Source organism: Pelophylax lessonae (assembly GCF_965119305.1).
Source record: "Pelophylax lessonae genome assembly, chromosome: 1".
NCBI classification, from domain to species: domain Eukaryota; kingdom Metazoa; phylum Chordata; class Amphibia; order Anura; family Ranidae; genus Pelophylax; species Pelophylax lessonae.
In genome coordinates this window covers 91,466,444-91,484,105 of record NC_138768.1, presented here as the reverse complement: position 1 = coordinate 91,484,105, position 17,662 = coordinate 91,466,444, and the positions used below count along the sequence as shown (strand labels likewise).

Sequence of the window (17,662 nt, the reverse complement as noted above, 5' to 3'; positions counted from 1 at the left end):
GAAAAGCTATTTATTTGTTTGGAGAGAATAGCTAGTACAATACTGGAAAAAATACACAATATAGCAAAAGTATGAGAACTCCCCTCCGAAATATTGAGTTCAGGTTTTTCCAGTGAAGGGTACTGTTAATGCTACAGCATCCAAAGACATCCTAGACCATTGTGCTCTTCTAACCCAGTGGCGATATTTTAGGGAAGGCCCTTGTGCCTAAAGCCATGTCCATAAAGATATGGTTTGATGAGTTTGGTGTGGAGAAACCTAAGTGACCTGCATAGAGACTGGACCTCAATCCCACTAAACACCTTTGGGATAAATTGAAAAACCAATTGCAAACCAGATATTTACATCCAACATCAATATCTGACCTCAAATACTGTTTTCCAATGACACACTCCAAAATTTTGTAGAAAGTGTTCCAAGAAGGGTTGTTATAATCACAAGAGGGGTTGGTGGGTTGTGTTGCCTATTGTTTTGAATAGGGAGATGACCCATTTGCCCAATGCAAAGATAAGACAGATACCCTCAGTTTCCCAAAAGTAGGAATAGCACAAGAAAATTGTACCCATGAACCACTGGGCATAGACTGTTGCACAAGAAGTCAGTTTACTGCTTGCGCCATGTAAGCATCCCTTGAGAAGCAAATGGGCTGATATCAAAGGCACACCTGTGATCTTTTTGTTATGGGGAAACCGTAAGAGAGGAGTCCATGAAGTAAAGAAAACAAAAAATCCCAGATTGCTCTATATACTGTATATGATAATTATGCCAGCTGAAGATTGCTTTGCTTATTTGTAGTATTAACTTCTATATGTTGTAATATCAGTTTAATATTATAATTTTAATAGGGGTTTATTGTAAATACATGTCTTTAAAAGTTATGGTATGCAATGTACTTTAATTATTCCTTTCCTTTCCAGAAATATGCCTTTTGACAAAGGGTCGTCGAACAGCTAGTGTACGAGCTGAGACTTATTGCCGCCTGTACTCCCTTTCGGTGGAGAATTTTAATGAGGTTCTAGAAGAATATCCAATGATGAGAAGAGCCTTCGAAACTGTTGCCATCGACAGACTAGACAGGATAGGTATTATTGCTTAATTTTGTGTCTATTTATGAGCAGTAGTTTGAATTTTTCGTTAATAGACATTACAGTATGTACAGTTTTTTTTCAGCTTAGTGCATCATTCACCACACTAATACTTGCTTATTTTGCATGAGCATGCTGGGCATTTGCTTGTTGTATGTTTATATTTATTGATGCTTTTAGACAGCAAATGGGCAGCCTTGTCCAGAACTCTCAATTGAGCTAGAAATATTGTATAAAATATGAACAGAAGGGATACAACTGCGCCTTCTATAAGAAGGTCCAATTATGATACTGCAACAGCTTTTTTATGTTGGGCAAATTGACTGGTAGAACCCTACTAGTATTGAATCCTGATTTGTAGAGACAGACGGTTGCTGATCAATATCAGCATCTTCTTTAACTCTTGAAGAGGTTTTAAGGAAAAACTTGCAAACTGGAGTCCAGTTCATGGGTTCTGCCTCATCATAGAATTGAGGTACGTTGCTGGCTAACTTCAATTTATAGTGTCTTGTCAGTGGCAGCAAGCAAGCATATTGCCTAAATCCACCATGTTTTTCTTTTTTTGGCAGACTGCAAAGTGTTACTGGTCTGTTAACCCTGCTTTGACACTGCTCTTTTAATAAATTTGACTGCTCTTTTGGTTTCAGGCTAGCTGAGGACCATAATCTGTACTATATATAAAAAAATGACCATTCAGTTAAATGGTGGCCTGCAGCTCTCCTTGGCATATACATGTTTTCCACAGTAATTAACCAGATATGATGGACAGATGAAAATTTCAGTTTGTTCTTCATCAGAATATTACAACCTAGTACTGGTAAAAAAAATTGCTTTTATTCTGCTAAGGCAGGGCATATTCGCTAATTTATATTCACAAAGTATATTTTATAGCATGCCCTAGCTCAACATTATATAGAAATAAGCAGGCCTGTAATTTTGCAAAATGTTAATTCACAAAAGAGTTAAAAATCAGCTGTAATTGTCTTGAATACAGACAGAACCGTATAGAAAATGCAAAGGCAAAACTAAGCATTTCATTTGTCATGTTTATGTCAGAGGTACAAGAGATAGGTAGAAAAGCCAACACTCCCTCTGCGTTTGCCTTATCCATTGGACTTTGATACATTTCTGCTGTTCTTTATGTTTCCTATTCATATGAAACAGAATTATAAGGGTTTACATTAGCTTTAGTGTGAGGTGCACATTGCACTTTTCAGGTGGATATTCTAGCAAAATTGTCTTTGAACCCTTTTCCCCCCAGTGTAGCCCAAACATTAAAATGGTTATCATTATCCATTCCCTACTTAAGAGTTCTTCAATATGTGACACTGCCAGTGCTTCACAGCTTATGCAGGAAAAACAGCCCAGCCAAGTCTGGTACCTTGGGCAAACATGCATCATGGTGGCCCTAGTCATTCCTACTGATGGATTTTACTCTGGTAAATGACTGGGGGCCACCATGAGTATGGGTATTCATAATAAAGAATTGGGGTGCATAGCACAGAACCCAGATGGGATGTTTTTATTGCAACCACTGCACAATGTCTGGCAGGACCACACAGTAAACAACTAGATGAAGATAAATATTTTATTGCAGGTTAAAATTAGAGGAATATTGTGCACGTCTAACAAAAATTAAATGGAAAAAGATGGGGCTTTGCGGGCCAGTGGGAGTAGAAGGATCAGACACAAAACCAATTTATAAAACCATATAACATTTTATTGGTTGCAAACGTAAAAAGGCATGGATTACCATGCACATATTGCACAGACGGACTAACAAGAAACAATTGTTAAAATCAATCAAAGTGAGTCATTAACAGTATAGAAATACATCCCGCGAAGGGAACAAAACCAAAAAAGCCTGTGTAGGATGGAGAGTAGGTCTCAAGGTGGAATGCGGTCAATGTAGGTCCCCAGCAAGCCGACGTGTTTCGCTCAAGGCTTCCTCAGGGCCTGAGAGAACATGACAGACAGGTATTTCCTTATTGGTAATGACTCGGGAGGTGACAAAGTTGTGGTGATACAGATACTGGTAACCGTCACTGCTTCAGTACTAGGGATACAATCTCCATATAATATCTGCATTTATATATTCATTGAGCAGATTCAGGTGTTCAGACCCTCGTCTACCATAGGAGCAAAGCTTAGATATATACTGATGGCAATTTTTTGGGAGCTTGAGTGCCCAAATCCCTCTGATGTACTTGGATTATTTGAAGATATAGATACTCAGCGTTAGGTATAAAGGATCTACAGAGCTGCACTTCACGTGTCAGCCTATAGTCTCCTCTTTCTTTAGGTACACCCAGAGGGATAGTAGCTTGAGATATCCTTAACGATATATAGAGGAGGTTGGGAACCTATTTATGGTGCAAAGGTAACTTCAGGCAGGAGGAGATATGTTATTGCTCATACAAGTAGAAGGGACATTATGTCCCGGACCCACAGGTCCTATTTATGATGCAGGGGTGGCTTCAGGCAGGAAGAAATATCTATTGCATACAAGTATAAAGGTGTCAGATCACTTCTTGGTAGAGGCCGAAATGCTGAGAGGGCTTCCCTTGCAGCTCGGTGCGAATCACCCCTGGAAGTGGGACAGGAAGTGACGCGTCCCAAGGAGCACTGGATGCTTGTGGAGTGCAGGTAAAGGTTCACAAGGGTATCCGGAACAACTTGCAGGGCCTCCAGGGAATCAAGCAATGTGCAGGTAAAAGCCAGGCCGAGGGTCATACACAGGTATCAGTCCAAACAGGTCGCCAAGACAAGGGGATTGAGCAGAAGCAAGTCCGTTGAGCAAGCCGGGATCGGTACACTAGTAGTCAGGCAGAGGACAAAAGAGCAAGGATGGTCACACAAGCCGAGGGTCAAACACTGGAGCAGGATCGAAGGGTCAGACAAAGCCGTGGGTCAAAGCCAGGAGAGAGAGCAGACAGGTCAGGAACGAGCCGGGTCAAACTGGAATCCAGGAAGTAACAATGCACAGGAAACAGGAAGAGCTGAAGACAATCCAGCAATCTGATGGCCTGAGCAGAGTCCTTTTATAGGCCAGTGAATTAGTCTATGGCCTGAGTCCATTGCAGCCATGGGAAGTACTGGCAAAGTTGCCAGTTGCAGCGCAGCCATTTCACTGATAATGAGTCTATGGCCTGAGTCTGTTGCGGCCATTGGAAGTTCTGGCGGAGTTGCCAGTTGCAGCATGGCCGTTTCTCTGACAGTGCCCCCCCCCAAGGGGCAGCCTCCGGATGCCCAACCGGGCCAATCTTTCTGGGAATCTCCTGTGGAATTCCTGTACCAGCCTGGGGGCATGCAGGTTACTAGCGGGTTCCCAGGAATTGTCTTCAGGGGGGTAACCTTTCCATTTAACAAGATACTGTATGAGCTCACCCCTTCTTCGACAATCCAGAATGGTTTCCACTTCATATTCAGGTTCACCCTCCACTGAAACTGGAGGTGGAGGCAATTCTTCCCTCCCTGGGAAGGGGCTAGAAATTGCAGGCTTAAGCAGGGAAACATGGAATACAGGATGGATTTTGTATGAATTAGGTAAAGTTAGTTCGAAAGCCACAGGGTTTATCATCCTTTTGATTCTAAAAGGCCCAATAAACCTTGGTCCCAATTTTTTAGAAGGGCAAGATAGTCGTAGGTTGTTTGAGGAGAGCCACACCTTATCCCTGACCTTATACATAGGATTTTCCTTTTTCTTGCGGTCATAGAATCTCTTGTACTCCTTTTGGGCTTTGGATATGGAGTCCTGTAGCACCCGGTAGTTATCCCTGATAGCCACTATCCGGTCTTGCACTGCAGGAACCGAAGTTTCTGAGAAAGCACTGGGCAAAAAAGAAGGGTGGAACCCGTAATTCACCCAGAACGGGGTCTGGTTGGTTGCAGAATGCAGGGCGTTATTATACGCGAATTCAGCGCACGGAAGTAAAGAGACCCAGTTATCCTGGGAGCAAGTGCAAAAGCAACGTAGGTATTCAAGGGTCTGGTTGGTCCTTTCCGTTTGACCATTACTCTGCGGGTGGTAGGCTGATGATAGGCATATCTTAATGGACAAGGATTTGCAAAGCTCTTTCCAGAATTTGGAAGTGAACTGGATGCCTCTGTCCAATACTATACTGTCCGGGAGACCGTGTAGCCTGACCACTTCTTTAATAAACATGTTAGCTGTTTCCACAGCAGAAGGTGTGCCAATCATAGGCAAAATGTGCGCCATCTTCGAGAGACGGTCAACCACCACCAGGACAGTAGTGAAACCTTCTGAAGGTGGTAATTCCACTATAAAATCCATGGATAGTTGCTTCCAGGGCTGTTCTGGGATGGGCAATGGCCTTAACAGGCCCCAGGACTTGGTCTTAGCCCCCTTGTTACGCTGACATGTAATACAAGAACCCACATAGGATTTACAGTCCTGAACTAAATTGGGCCACCAAAAGTTGCGCTGAATGAGTTCACATGTCTTCCTGACCCCGAAGTGCCCCGGCAAGCTTGTGATCATGCAAAGTCTTTAGGACCTGTAGTCTGATTTGTGAAGGAACAAAAATCCTTTTTTGGAACCACAAGAATCCCCCACGTTTTTCCAAGGAAGAGGTCCCAGGCTCGAGACATTGAACTGAGGCTTGCTTAATTGCTGATTGCAGATCTGTTTGAATAAGTAAAAAAGTTTGAGCCGAGAGGATGGTGTTAGGTTCGGCTGTGTTTGGGGTATCTGGAAACATTCTGGACAAGGCGTCTGCTTTCCCGTTCTTGAACCCTGGCCGCCTGTAAGTCAGATGAAAGTTAAGCCGGGAAAAGAACAAGGCCCATTGAGCTTGACGGGGTCTCAGGCGTCTTGCTGTCCTGAGGTATTCCAGGTTTTTGTGGTCTGTAAATATCAAAATGGGATGAGTAGCCCCTTCAAGCAAGTATCTCCACTCTTCCAAGGCACATTTGATGGCCAAGAGTTCCCGATCCCCTACGTCATAGTTTCTCTCCGGAGGTGTCATCTTCCGGGAAAAGAAAGCCACAGGGTGCAGAAGAGTCTTCGGGCCTTGTCTTTAAGATAAGATTGCTCTAGTGGCTATTTCTGAAGCATCCACTTCAAGCACATAAGGTAGGGTTGGATCAGGATGCTGGAGAATAGGTGCTGAGGTGAACAACGTCTTCAGTTTGTCAAAGGCCGTTTGAGCTTCCTGTGACCAATGGAAACGGACCTGTTGGCGGGTCAATTGGGTAATGGGGGAGATAATCATAGAGAACCCCTTCACGAACCTCCGATAGAAGTTAGCAAACCCCACGAAGCATTGAACTCCCTTCTTATCACAGGGGGCTGGCCAATCGAGAATTGACTGCACTTTCTGTGGATCCATGGAAATGCCATTTGTTGAGATAATGAGACCCAGGAATTGAATGGAGTCTTTCTCGAATTCGCATTTCTCTGGTTTCACATAAAGTCCGTGTTTACTTAAAGTAAATAGTACCTTTTTAACATGGGTCCGGTGGAGTTCCAGAGTGGAGGAAAAAATGAGTATGTCATCTAGATAGACAATCAGAAAGAGATCCAGGAAGTCCCGAAAAATGTCATTAACTAGATGTTGGAAGGTAGCAGGGGCGTTACACAGCCCGAAAGGCATGACCAGGTATTCAAAATGGCCAAACCTCGTTCTGAACGCCGTCTTCCACTCATCTCCTTTCCTAATGCGAACAAGGTTATAAGCTCCACGGAGATCCAATTTGGTAAAGATCCGAGCTGCCCGGAAACGTTGAAATAGTTCTGGGAAAAGAGGAAGAGGATACCGGTTTTTAATAGTAATTTTATTAAGCTCCCGGTAATCTACACAAGGTCTTAGTGTGCCATCCTTTTTTTCGACAAAGAATATCCCGGCCCCTGCTGGTGAGGAGGAGGGGCGGATAAAACCCTTTTCCAAATTTTCGTTAATATAAATCCGTAGGGTTTCCAGCTCCTTCTCAGATAACGGGAATATCCTTCCGAAAGGAATCTCGGCTCCGGGCAGAAGTTCTACAGGGCAATCATAAGGCCTGTGAGGAGGCAGAGTTTCGGCCTTTTTTTTATCAAATACGTCCATGAATTCCTCATAAACTGCGGGGACATTTTCCGGGAGATCATGTACTGGTTGGACGGCCAGGCAAGCAGCAGAAGTATCAGATCCGGGTAGGAAACAATGGTTCAGGCAGTAATTAGACGTGAAGGAGATCCTTCTCTTAACCCAGTCAATCTGTGGGTTGTGGGCCTGTAGCCAGGGAAGTCCTAAAATAATGGGAAACATTGGTGAGGAAAGGACGTCGAATCGGAGGAATTCCTGGTGAAGAGAATCTCTCGTGGTGAAAATGGGGCACGTCTCTTCAGTAACAGGCCCGGAACTGGGCAAAGAGCCATCAGCCAGAAGAATATGGAATCGCTGTTCCTTAGCTTGCATGGGGACACACAGTCTTTGAGCTAAAGAACGGTCCAGAAAGCAACTACATGCCCCGGAATCAACGATCGCCAGAAGCCGAATCTTCTTTTCTGCTACCTGTAGGGAGACAGGGAGAATAAGATGAGTAGGGGATGACCCGGCAACTTGACAGTTCAGCAGAGGCAGTGAATAGGACTTACTGGGTCTCACAGGACAATTGCGTAGGAAGTGGCCAGATTCCCCACAATAAAGGAAGAGGTTAGCTTGCCGGCGAAGTTGTCTTTCCTCGGGGGTCAAGGCAGAACGGATTAGACCAATCTGCATGGGTTCTCCTTCTGATCCCCCGGAGACAGAAGGCCCAGGATGGGGTGAAGCAGCAAGTGGGACTTTCGGGAGTACCCAGGTAGGTCGGGCCCCTTGAAGGCGCTCTGAGCGTCTCTCCCGCAGGCGCCTGTCCAGTTGGATTGCCAGTGAGATTAGACCTTCCAAAGACGTAGGGGTTTCTACCCGAGCTAACTCGTCCTTAAGGGCTTCAGACAATCCTTGACGGTACTGGTACTTGAGTGCTGCCTCATTCCAATCTATATCCGCGGCCCATCTGCGGAAGTCAATGGTATAGTCCTCTACAGGACGTTTATTTTGTTGTAAGGCATGTAGGGCTGATTCAGCCGTAACAGTCTGTTGGGGGTCCTCATATAACTGGGCCATGGCCTGGAAGAAGGAGTCTACAGAGTTCAATGAGGGGCTCTTTTGCTCAAGGAGGTTATGGGCCCAGGTCTGGGGTTCTTCTGACAACAGAGAAATTATGAATCCTACTTTGACAGTCTCTGAAGAGAAGGTTCTGGGCTGAAGGGCTAAATACAAGAGACATGCATTCTTAAAGGATATGAACCTTCTCATTCGGGTGTAGGTACCCTGGGTTCAGGTGGGAAAACCATGGCTGCCTGAGCAGGGCTGGCTGGTCCTTGCTGAGTGGAGATGCCCCCGGAGCTAGCGGGCGGTTGATTGGGGTCGGAAGGAGAGGGTGCGCCAGCTAGGTTCAACACTCGACCCTCTAATTGAAAATAACCGTCCTGCAGTCTCTGGACTGCCTGTGTTAAAGAGGAGACTTGCTGACAAAGAGCCTCGAGCTGGGAAGCACCTCTGTCGGCCTCTGACATGGCTGGATTGTACTGTCAGATCACTTCTTGGTAGAGGCCGAAATGCTGAGAGGGCTTCCCTTGCAGTTCGGTGCGAATCACCCCTGGAAGTGGGACAGGAAGTGACGCGTCCAAAGGAGCACTGGATGCTTGTGGAGTGCAGGTAAAGGTTCACAAGGGTATCCGGAACAACTTGCAGGGCCTCCAGGGAATCAAGCAATGTGCAGGTAAAAGCCAGGCCGAGGGTCATACACAGGTATCAGTCCAAACAGGTCGCCAAGACAAGGGGATTGAGCAGAAGCAAGTCCGTTGAGCAAGCCGGGATCGGTACACTAGAAGTCAGGCAGAGGACAAAAGAGCAAGGATGGTCACACAAGCCGAGGGTCAAACACTGGAGCAGGATCGAAGGGTCAGACGAAGCCGTGGGTCAAAGCCAGGAGAGAGAGCAGACAGGTCAGGAACGAGCCGGGTCAAACTGGAATCCAGGAAGTAACAATGCACAGGAAACAGGAAGAGCTGAAGACAATCCAGCAATCTGATGGCCTGAGCAGAGTCCTTTTATAGGCCAGTGAATTAGTCTATGGCCTGAGTCCATTGCAGCCATGGGAAGTACTGGCAAAGTTGCCAGTTGCAGCACAGCCATTTCACTGATAATGAGTCTATGGCCTGAGTCTGTTGCGGCTATTGGAAGTTCTGGCGGAGTTGCCAGTTGCAGCATGGCTGTTTCTCTGACAAAAGGACAATATGTCCCAGACTCCACAGGTCCTCTGTGTTGATCACCGCCAGCAACCTGCCTCTAATCCAAGTACATCAGAGGGATTTGGCACTCAAGCTCCCAAAAAATGACCATCATTATATATCTAAGCTTTGCTCCTATGGTAGGCGAGGGTCTGAACACCTGAATCCGCTCAATGAATATATAAATGCAGATATTATATGGAGATTGTATCCCTAGTACTGAAGCAGTGACGGTTACCAGTATCTGTATCGCCACAACTTTGTCCCCTCCCGAGTCATTACCAATAAGGAAATACCGGTCTGTCATGGTCTCTCAGGCCCTGAGGAAGCCTTGAGCGAAACGCGTCGGCTTGCTGGGGACCTACATTGACCGCATTCCACCTTGAGACCTACTCTCCATCCTACACAGGCTTTTTTGGTTTTGTTCCCTTCGCGGGATGTATTTCTATACTGTTAATGACTCACTTTGATTGATTTTAACAATTGTTTCTTGTTAGTCCGTCTGTGCAATATGTGCATGGTAATCCATGCCTTTTTACGTTTGCAACCAATAAAATGTTATATGGTTTTATAAATTGGTTTTGTGTCTGATCCTTCTACTCCCACTGGCCCGCAAAGCCCCATCTTTTTCTATTTAATTTTTGTTGGCATTCAATAGGGGTAAGGGCCTAAACTACACGGCAACCTTTTTTGTGATTGTGCACGTCTATGACCATCAAGTTTTACAACATGTAGCTTTATCAATGTGTTTATAAAAACTGTATAATATACTGTATCTCTCCTTTATATACCTACAATGTACATGTATATTTTACATTTTCTGAATGGACCCAGATAAGGTAAATTAGGCCAAAGGGTTAATGGAATAATGGCCAGCACACAGCAATTTGCCGATAATTCTAACCACTATTAACCATCTGATAAATATGACCAAGGGCAATTAAAAAAAAATAAAATGTCTGTTATATAATCAATCAAGACCCGTTAAATTTGATGAGGTAAAATGTATATTATGTCATGCTTTTTTAATGAAAATTGTTGGTGGTTGGCTTTGATCTTTTTTGTGTTTTTTTTTTTGGGGGGGGGGAGGGTTCCACAATCAAAAGCTAGTGAAAAGTGGTTTAAACTGCCTTAAAATTGCCACAATTATGATTAGTACTTACCAAATTAAAGTTTGATGCATTGGTTCTCACATTCTATTGACTGCTAATTTATGTTTCACTAAAATAAATACAAGCAGACATTTATTTAAAAGAAGAAATATATCAAATAAAATTGTAAATGCCAGGGATAAACTTTGTGTTTCCTGTTGTATTTATCAAAACCTATCAAGGCTTTTGCTTTGTCCAAGTGGCACCTTTGTGTTTTGTTGACAAATACATTTGCAGCTTAAAGCATATCTATACCCAAAACCTTTCATGTTTTTAATAGAATTGGGGGCTATGAAAACCCCTGTCTGATTTTACTGCTATTCAGAGGTCTGGAGATTTCCAACCAGTTTCTGTTCTAAGTACAACCTTTTTATCAGACATGAGGTGAAGGAATCTCTCCAGCGGAGCCTCTGATGATCTGACCTAGCCTAAAAGTGCTCAAGAAGGTAACACAGTGCTGATATAAAGGTACCTTGTGATTGCATGTATGAGTTTTAATCTTTAAATTGATCCCTGTGTTTCTGTGAAATCTTTGTGGCAGTGCCATCCCTGGAGACTGTGGTGCCTTTTGGTGCCCTTACCTATAGCCCCCTGCATGGATTACATATTTTACACAAAAAAGTACCTCCTTTCCTGGTCCTAAAAGTTAAAGGATCAGAACAGGCTCACAAAGTAACCAGCAGTTGTTCTCCTTATACTGCTGCTATTTTGAACTATATATTTAGCTATACTTCTACTGCTGCTATTTCGAGGAATGGGAACAGACCCCAAAACATATCAGTAGCGTCAGGAGATATGCTAACAGCCCTACTTATAGATTCATCCACAGATCATGTTCGACACGGATTTCTGTTTATGTTAAAGCAACAAGGCTGACCAGAAAAGAGTAGAGGGCTTCTGCAACATCATAGCAGTGTTAGACTCCTGCCTGTACCTAAGTAGGCATCTAGGTACTATCTGATCTACCTTTGTATATTCTTGTTTTCTTGGTCCTCACCTGGCTTATAATATTGTGTAAATAACCTAATATGAGAAAATGATTTGGAAAATGGTCTATAATGAAAAAAAATTAAACTGCCTCTTCCCCTTAACAACCTATAGACCTGTGCCTATTGTGCTTAAAAGTAATACTTAACCCTGCAAGGATTCTAGACACTGTGTGTAAAAATAGCAGAGAGTAAGCCCTGACTTCTTTTATTTAGCTGGAAAATGCTAAATTCTTCTGTTGTCCTCCATGGCTGTTCTATTAAAAACTTGAATGAAAGGGTTTCGGCAGGCACATGGGATCAATTTGCAGACTAACATTGGTACTTGCAGGTAACACAAGATGCCTGCATTTGAGCACTGTTACTGTAGGCACTATTTTGGACTGAGTCAGCTTCATATTTTTACTGTTCTTCGAAATGGCCAGTGACAAAAGAGCATATATAAATGTTAAAAAAGTTTCTCTTTTTTAAAGCTTCCTGGATATCTGCAATATGTATTTTGCCTCAGTCTTTCATTTTAGTTTCTCACATATCAGCCGTTTCACATTCCACCAGATTCCATTTTTTTGAGTTGTGTTTTCCTGTCTTGGTGGTTGTTAATCTGTTTCGAAACCCAAAAGCTGATTGTGGTGAGAAATGTTTGTTGCCTCATATACCATATTGGTGTGTTTCATTTATTTTGGCTAAAAATGTATCTGACACTTCGCTTTCCATTTGTCTCAGTGACTGGCCTTTGTATTTTTGATCTTCTGCTTGTGTGATACATCAATGCAGCTTTTGGTGCATGATCTCTATGTGCAGTGTATTTGTTCATCTGGATGTGGTCAGTCCTTCAGTATTACCTTCATTCTTAGACAAATTCTTCTGTTTGACACCATCAGTCCTCTTTATATTTATGCTTCTCGTTGTCTCTCAATACTGAGTAACATTTCTTCTGTGTCATGTACTTTTTTAAAAAAGCATATGTAAAATCAAAATATATTTTTTTATTTTTTGATAGAGTAGGAAGTGGTTAAGACCCAATTATATGTATATATATATATATATATATATATATATATATATATATATGTATGTATATATATTGCGGTCTTTGTCCTTTTAATATGATTTCTCCTAACCTCCTTTCCTAGAGACACAACAGGCACTATGGAAAAAAAAAAAAAAAAACTCCCAAAAGTGAGGAGAAACCTGTGACTCAAAAAGTGTACTTACTGGAATATTTACCTTCATATTCTGTTTCAAATGTTGTATTTCCCATCATTGGTGACATTGGTCAATAGCACACAAAACAAGTGCAGACATAGAAAGTAAAAAAAAAAATCCTTACAGGGATTTTAACCCTTCCACACTTTATGCAAAATGTAAAAAAAAATGTACATATACTTTAAGGTTCCCAAAAGACTTTTAATCAGTTGTGTCAGAATCGTTAGTATTTCCCTTTTTCACCCAGCATAAAAAATAACTTTTTAAGCTTTTATACACATTACAATCTGACTGTATAATCTTTATACAATCTTTTTAGATTACCAAACATTTGTAATCTGAGCACATAACTAAACGATTCAATGTGTATGCAATTAGTCGAGTCTCCTTAATTCATAGCTGTTGGTGGAGCTGAACAAGTTTGTATAGTCCGATTGCAATGTGGTAAGCTTTAGTTTCTGACCAGAAACATCTTTAAGCTTGTGGACAGTTGCATGACTTTGCTCTCTGCTACTGCATAGAGATAAGTGTGTAATTCAACAATTTCCCATTTTACACAATTGTTGTTCTAAAGTTTGAAACATATCTTTTTAGATTTGTTTCTCTCCGTGATTTGCTAAATTGTTGCATGGGATTGTGTAAAGTCAACGGTGTGTTGGTAGCTGGGCTACCCCATTCCACCTCAAGATTTCAATATGTGCTTATCTGTCAACATTTTTTTTTCCATGAAATTATCATCATGTTACATGGACCTAGGTAGACTTGCCTATTACTAACAATCATAGTCATCGTTACTAACTTAAGCATTGGGGAAACAATGACCGTCTTGATATTTAATCATTAAATCATACGACCAACTAATTTGCACTCGTTGAATGTTGGTTTTAGCTGATGACCAGTTTATGAAAATGAATCTGTTACAGACTTAGAGTTCCGAAGGCCATCTGGATCCTGGGAACTGCTTAGTTGTGCAATGGGTTGAATAAGTCCAACAAGTCGAAATGTTTTTACAGGATCAGTCCACACTTCAAAATTAACAGCAGATGAACTAAATGTCCAATGACACCAAGGTTTCACATTTAGTTACATTGTAAATAACATTTTGTGATATTATTTGATATAAGATTTTTTTTATAATTAGATATAGTTTAAAGTTGAATACAAAGGGGTTCATTTACTAATACTTTAGAGGGCAAAATCTGGTGCAGCTCTGCATAGAAACCAATCAGCTTCCAGGTTTTTATTTTTTTTTTTTGCCAAAGCTTAATTAAACTGAAGATCTAAGCTGAGTGGCTACTATGCACAGCTGCACTAGATTTTGCACACTCCAGATTCAGTAAATCAACTCCACAGTATTTGATTAAGAAAACCCAGTTTGATATTTAAAAAAAATGCTATATGCCCTTTCATATACACCAAAAGTTTGTCTATATGTGGTTTTTCAATGTCCTCACATAGAGTAAAATATCTACCTAAGTTCAAATTCTTCTGCTAGTCAGTTCATCACTTTTTGCACATTTTGATTTGCAGCAAGTCCCAATTATTAATGGATCTGTTATGGTCTATGATTTAGATCTTTCATGAGTCTATAACAAACCTGAAATCTATTTGAGTCAGATTTACTTATAATTAATAAAGTAAATACATTTTAGAGAACTGCCAATTTTGTCACGAGCAGACCCCTCCTGACCCGTTTTTTTTTTAAATTTGTATTGTAACTTAAGTGTCTCTCTTTATTTTTTAAAGCACTGTGCAAATTTGAATGCTTACTAAATGCTGTTTAGTATTAATCCCCTGATTTAGTTATCACTAATAACAAGCATTTTCCTGCAATAATTCACATGGCAGGTTATGTTCTGTCTAGATGGTCACATGTGTGTGAGCACCTGTATGTGCAGTTATGACTCTAGTTGGGCCATAGAAGTTGAGTTATAGAGAGTTGCCAGCATTATCATAGGTACAGTAAAAAAAAGTATCAAACAACTGGCCACTGCTCCCACCTATAACTGGCCTTCACAGCAAGGAGCACATGGAAGGGCAACACGTGCAACACAAAACCAAAGAAAATTCCCAGCTCAACTCGCCAACCAATCTGCTACCAACCAAATTATCCTGTCAGTTTGCGTTAAAAATAGGGGTTTCGTTTGCACACATTTGCAAATACATATGTAAGCTGCAGAGCCTCTCCAAGGCACCCCAAAATTTCTGTGGTCCTAACTCTTGTAACTTGCGTTAAAAACAGGGCTTTAGTTAGCACGCAACTAAACTGTTTAACAAAAACTGTTAGGATCATTTGGTTGGTAGCAGACAGGCTTGCGAGTTGAGCTGGAAACAGTAGAAAAAAAAAAAAATTACGTGGCTGAATTCATTGGAACAAGCTGTTTGCTTTACTTTAAATGTCTTCAGGACATCACCCAGTACCTTCAAGCATATATATTTTAAAATTCTAAATTATGTCTAAAAAAATAAATAAAAAAATAACCTTTTGAGACTGCTCAGGATCCCATGTCAAGGCTAAGAGTCAAGGCTTTTGCTAACAACAAACATCTACTTTAAAGAGTTGAATATGAGATTATATTTTCTGAATAATTACATTCTAAACTGTTACTGGACCTAATGGGCTATTTAAAATTGAAAGGTCCAAATGCTTGAATTATAAAATCAGTGGTTATTATTTTTTTTTTTCTCCTATAATGTGGGATATTCTGAACATAAAATGCAAAATTTGGGACTTTATATGAAATATCAAAATGATTATTGATATTTTTGAAAGGTCCAAATGCTTGAATTATAAAATCAGTGGTTATTATTTTTTTTTTCCTATAATGTGGGATATTCTGAACATAAAATGCAAAATTTGGGACTTTATATGAAATATCAAAATGATTATTGATATTTTATACTAAAATATCAAAATGATCTGAACAAGATAAACTGTAAAAAGGACACATTTATTTTTGTTCACGATTAAATGTTTTAATATCTCAAAATTCAAAGATTAGTGCAATCCCATATTTTAGATTTTACATTTGTGTATAAGACAACAACATAACCTCAAATTATCTCATAACCTCCTATGTGGTCGATACAATCATATCAAGTTGTTAATATGCAGTAAGTGACATATCAATCAATTTTTCCACTGATACTTGCGGAGGAATGAGACCACTTCTCAGCCTATTTCCCAGATATTAAAATCTTCCTCTTGGGTAGAAAAGCAAGGAGGTAGTAGATCTACAAAATCATATTGACACAGTTAACAATAAGTGTATAGCATAAAAAACTGTTTATGCTTTTGCTCCATAATTGCACTTAAAAGTATTGCTTGGGCATTTAGCCAGGTAATCACACAGTCCAGTTGCACCCAGCATGTCGGATGTATGGCTAGTTGTGTATGATTCCATGGATTTATGAACTATGCCACATCAATATCACCAAATTTTCAATACTGTTCTTTGGAAATGCTATATGAAGGCACTATATTAGAGATGGCAGCTTGCTTTTTAAATTTGAAAAATAGTTTATCCCTTCAAATGCAGGCAGAGGTTGCCACTATCCCTAATAAATCTGAATATAAATTGTTTTAGACCTCTCATAGAACTTTGTCGGCAACCAAACACAGGAAAATATAGACACTTATTTAAAAATACAAAAATAAATTTCTTTATTGATAACCCATCATAAAATTAACCACTATGATTGATGGTATTTTATTTTGTTATCCGCTAACTGAGATGACACTTCCACAGTGCACTTCAACTGGAACTTAATTTAGAACATACATTAAAACATGTTGTTGATTAGGGAAGTACCACACTACAAAGTAATAACATTGCCATCAATTCATGAATTTTCAGTGTTGTTCAATACATTTCCTACCTATACCAACTTACATCTAACAAAGCTGCAGCTCCACCTGTGATCCTCATGAGCATCACTGGAAGGCCCATTATGTGATAGGGAGAGAGCAAGAGTTAAACCCAAGTGCAACAAAGCCAGATGGGGACATGAATCCAATCTAGAAAAGTGTGTGTGAGTGTGTGTGTGTGGGGGGGGGGTGGGGGGACATACACCCATTATTGGCTTGTTTACTGAACTAAGAACAAACTATCAAGGCAAATATTGGCCAAAGTTGATACTAATGTCAGCTAATAGTGTAGCTATCCAGGATTCCCATGTTCATAGCTTCCCATCCACATTCACCCCCCATTGCTCCCCAAACCTCCCACTCGTACATCCAATTCTAACCAAGCCACCGAACACATCAAACCTACCACTCAAACTCCTCCACATCCTCCCCATACATAATACAAGCACAGCTAGCAATGACCCCCACTCAATGCATCCTGCACAGCTCACATAGTTCTCCCATAGGGACAAGGGCAACCCATCTCCCCCCCCCCCCCCCCCGCCACTCTTATCATAGCTCAATGTTATATATACAAATGTTAAAATAAAAAAACAAGCTAGCTACCTTTTACACAGGTCATTTAAATCATGGCATGCCTTGTCTTTTCCTTCCCACAAGACAGCATTCACAACCATCAATGTTAAGCTTACCATTCACTTGTGAGGGGAATAAATCCCCTTAATTCCCTGGGAACAACCATCTCACCAAGGGTAATTCTACAAGCAATCCAGACATGTACTGAAGGAAGCTATCTCCGGGTTTATATACCATTATCCTAAACCACCAGGTGTCTCCACTTGGGCCAACAGCAGGTGGACTCTTGAAGGTCCCTTGAACTGCAAGAAGATCAAACCAGTCAATCCTGAAGGAAATTAACTCTGAATATTCACTGTAAGGACAGACCATGAAGCTGAAACTTGAATACTTTGGCCACCTAATGCGAACAGAGGACTCATTGGAAAAGACCCTGATGCTGGGAAACATGGAAGTAAAAAGAAGAGGACAACAGAAAACAAGATGGATAGATAGCATCATTGAAACAATGAACA

The 17,662-nt window shown here is 41.1% G+C and overlaps 1 protein-coding gene across 2 annotated transcripts in view; it reads left to right on the top strand.

The window, feature by feature from the left end:
• The window catches only part of HCN1 (hyperpolarization activated cyclic nucleotide gated potassium channel 1), a 716,856-nt gene that overhangs the window by 679,645 nt on the left and 19,549 nt on the right, over nucleotides 1-17,662 (top strand). For both annotated transcript variants that reach the window (XM_082252547.1, XM_082252548.1), the window contains exon 7: nucleotides 918-1,082. In XM_082252547.1, coding sequence (XP_082108673.1) covers nucleotides 918-1,082 — 165 coding nt within the window. The remainder of the gene's footprint in view (nucleotides 1-917; nucleotides 1,083-17,662) is intronic.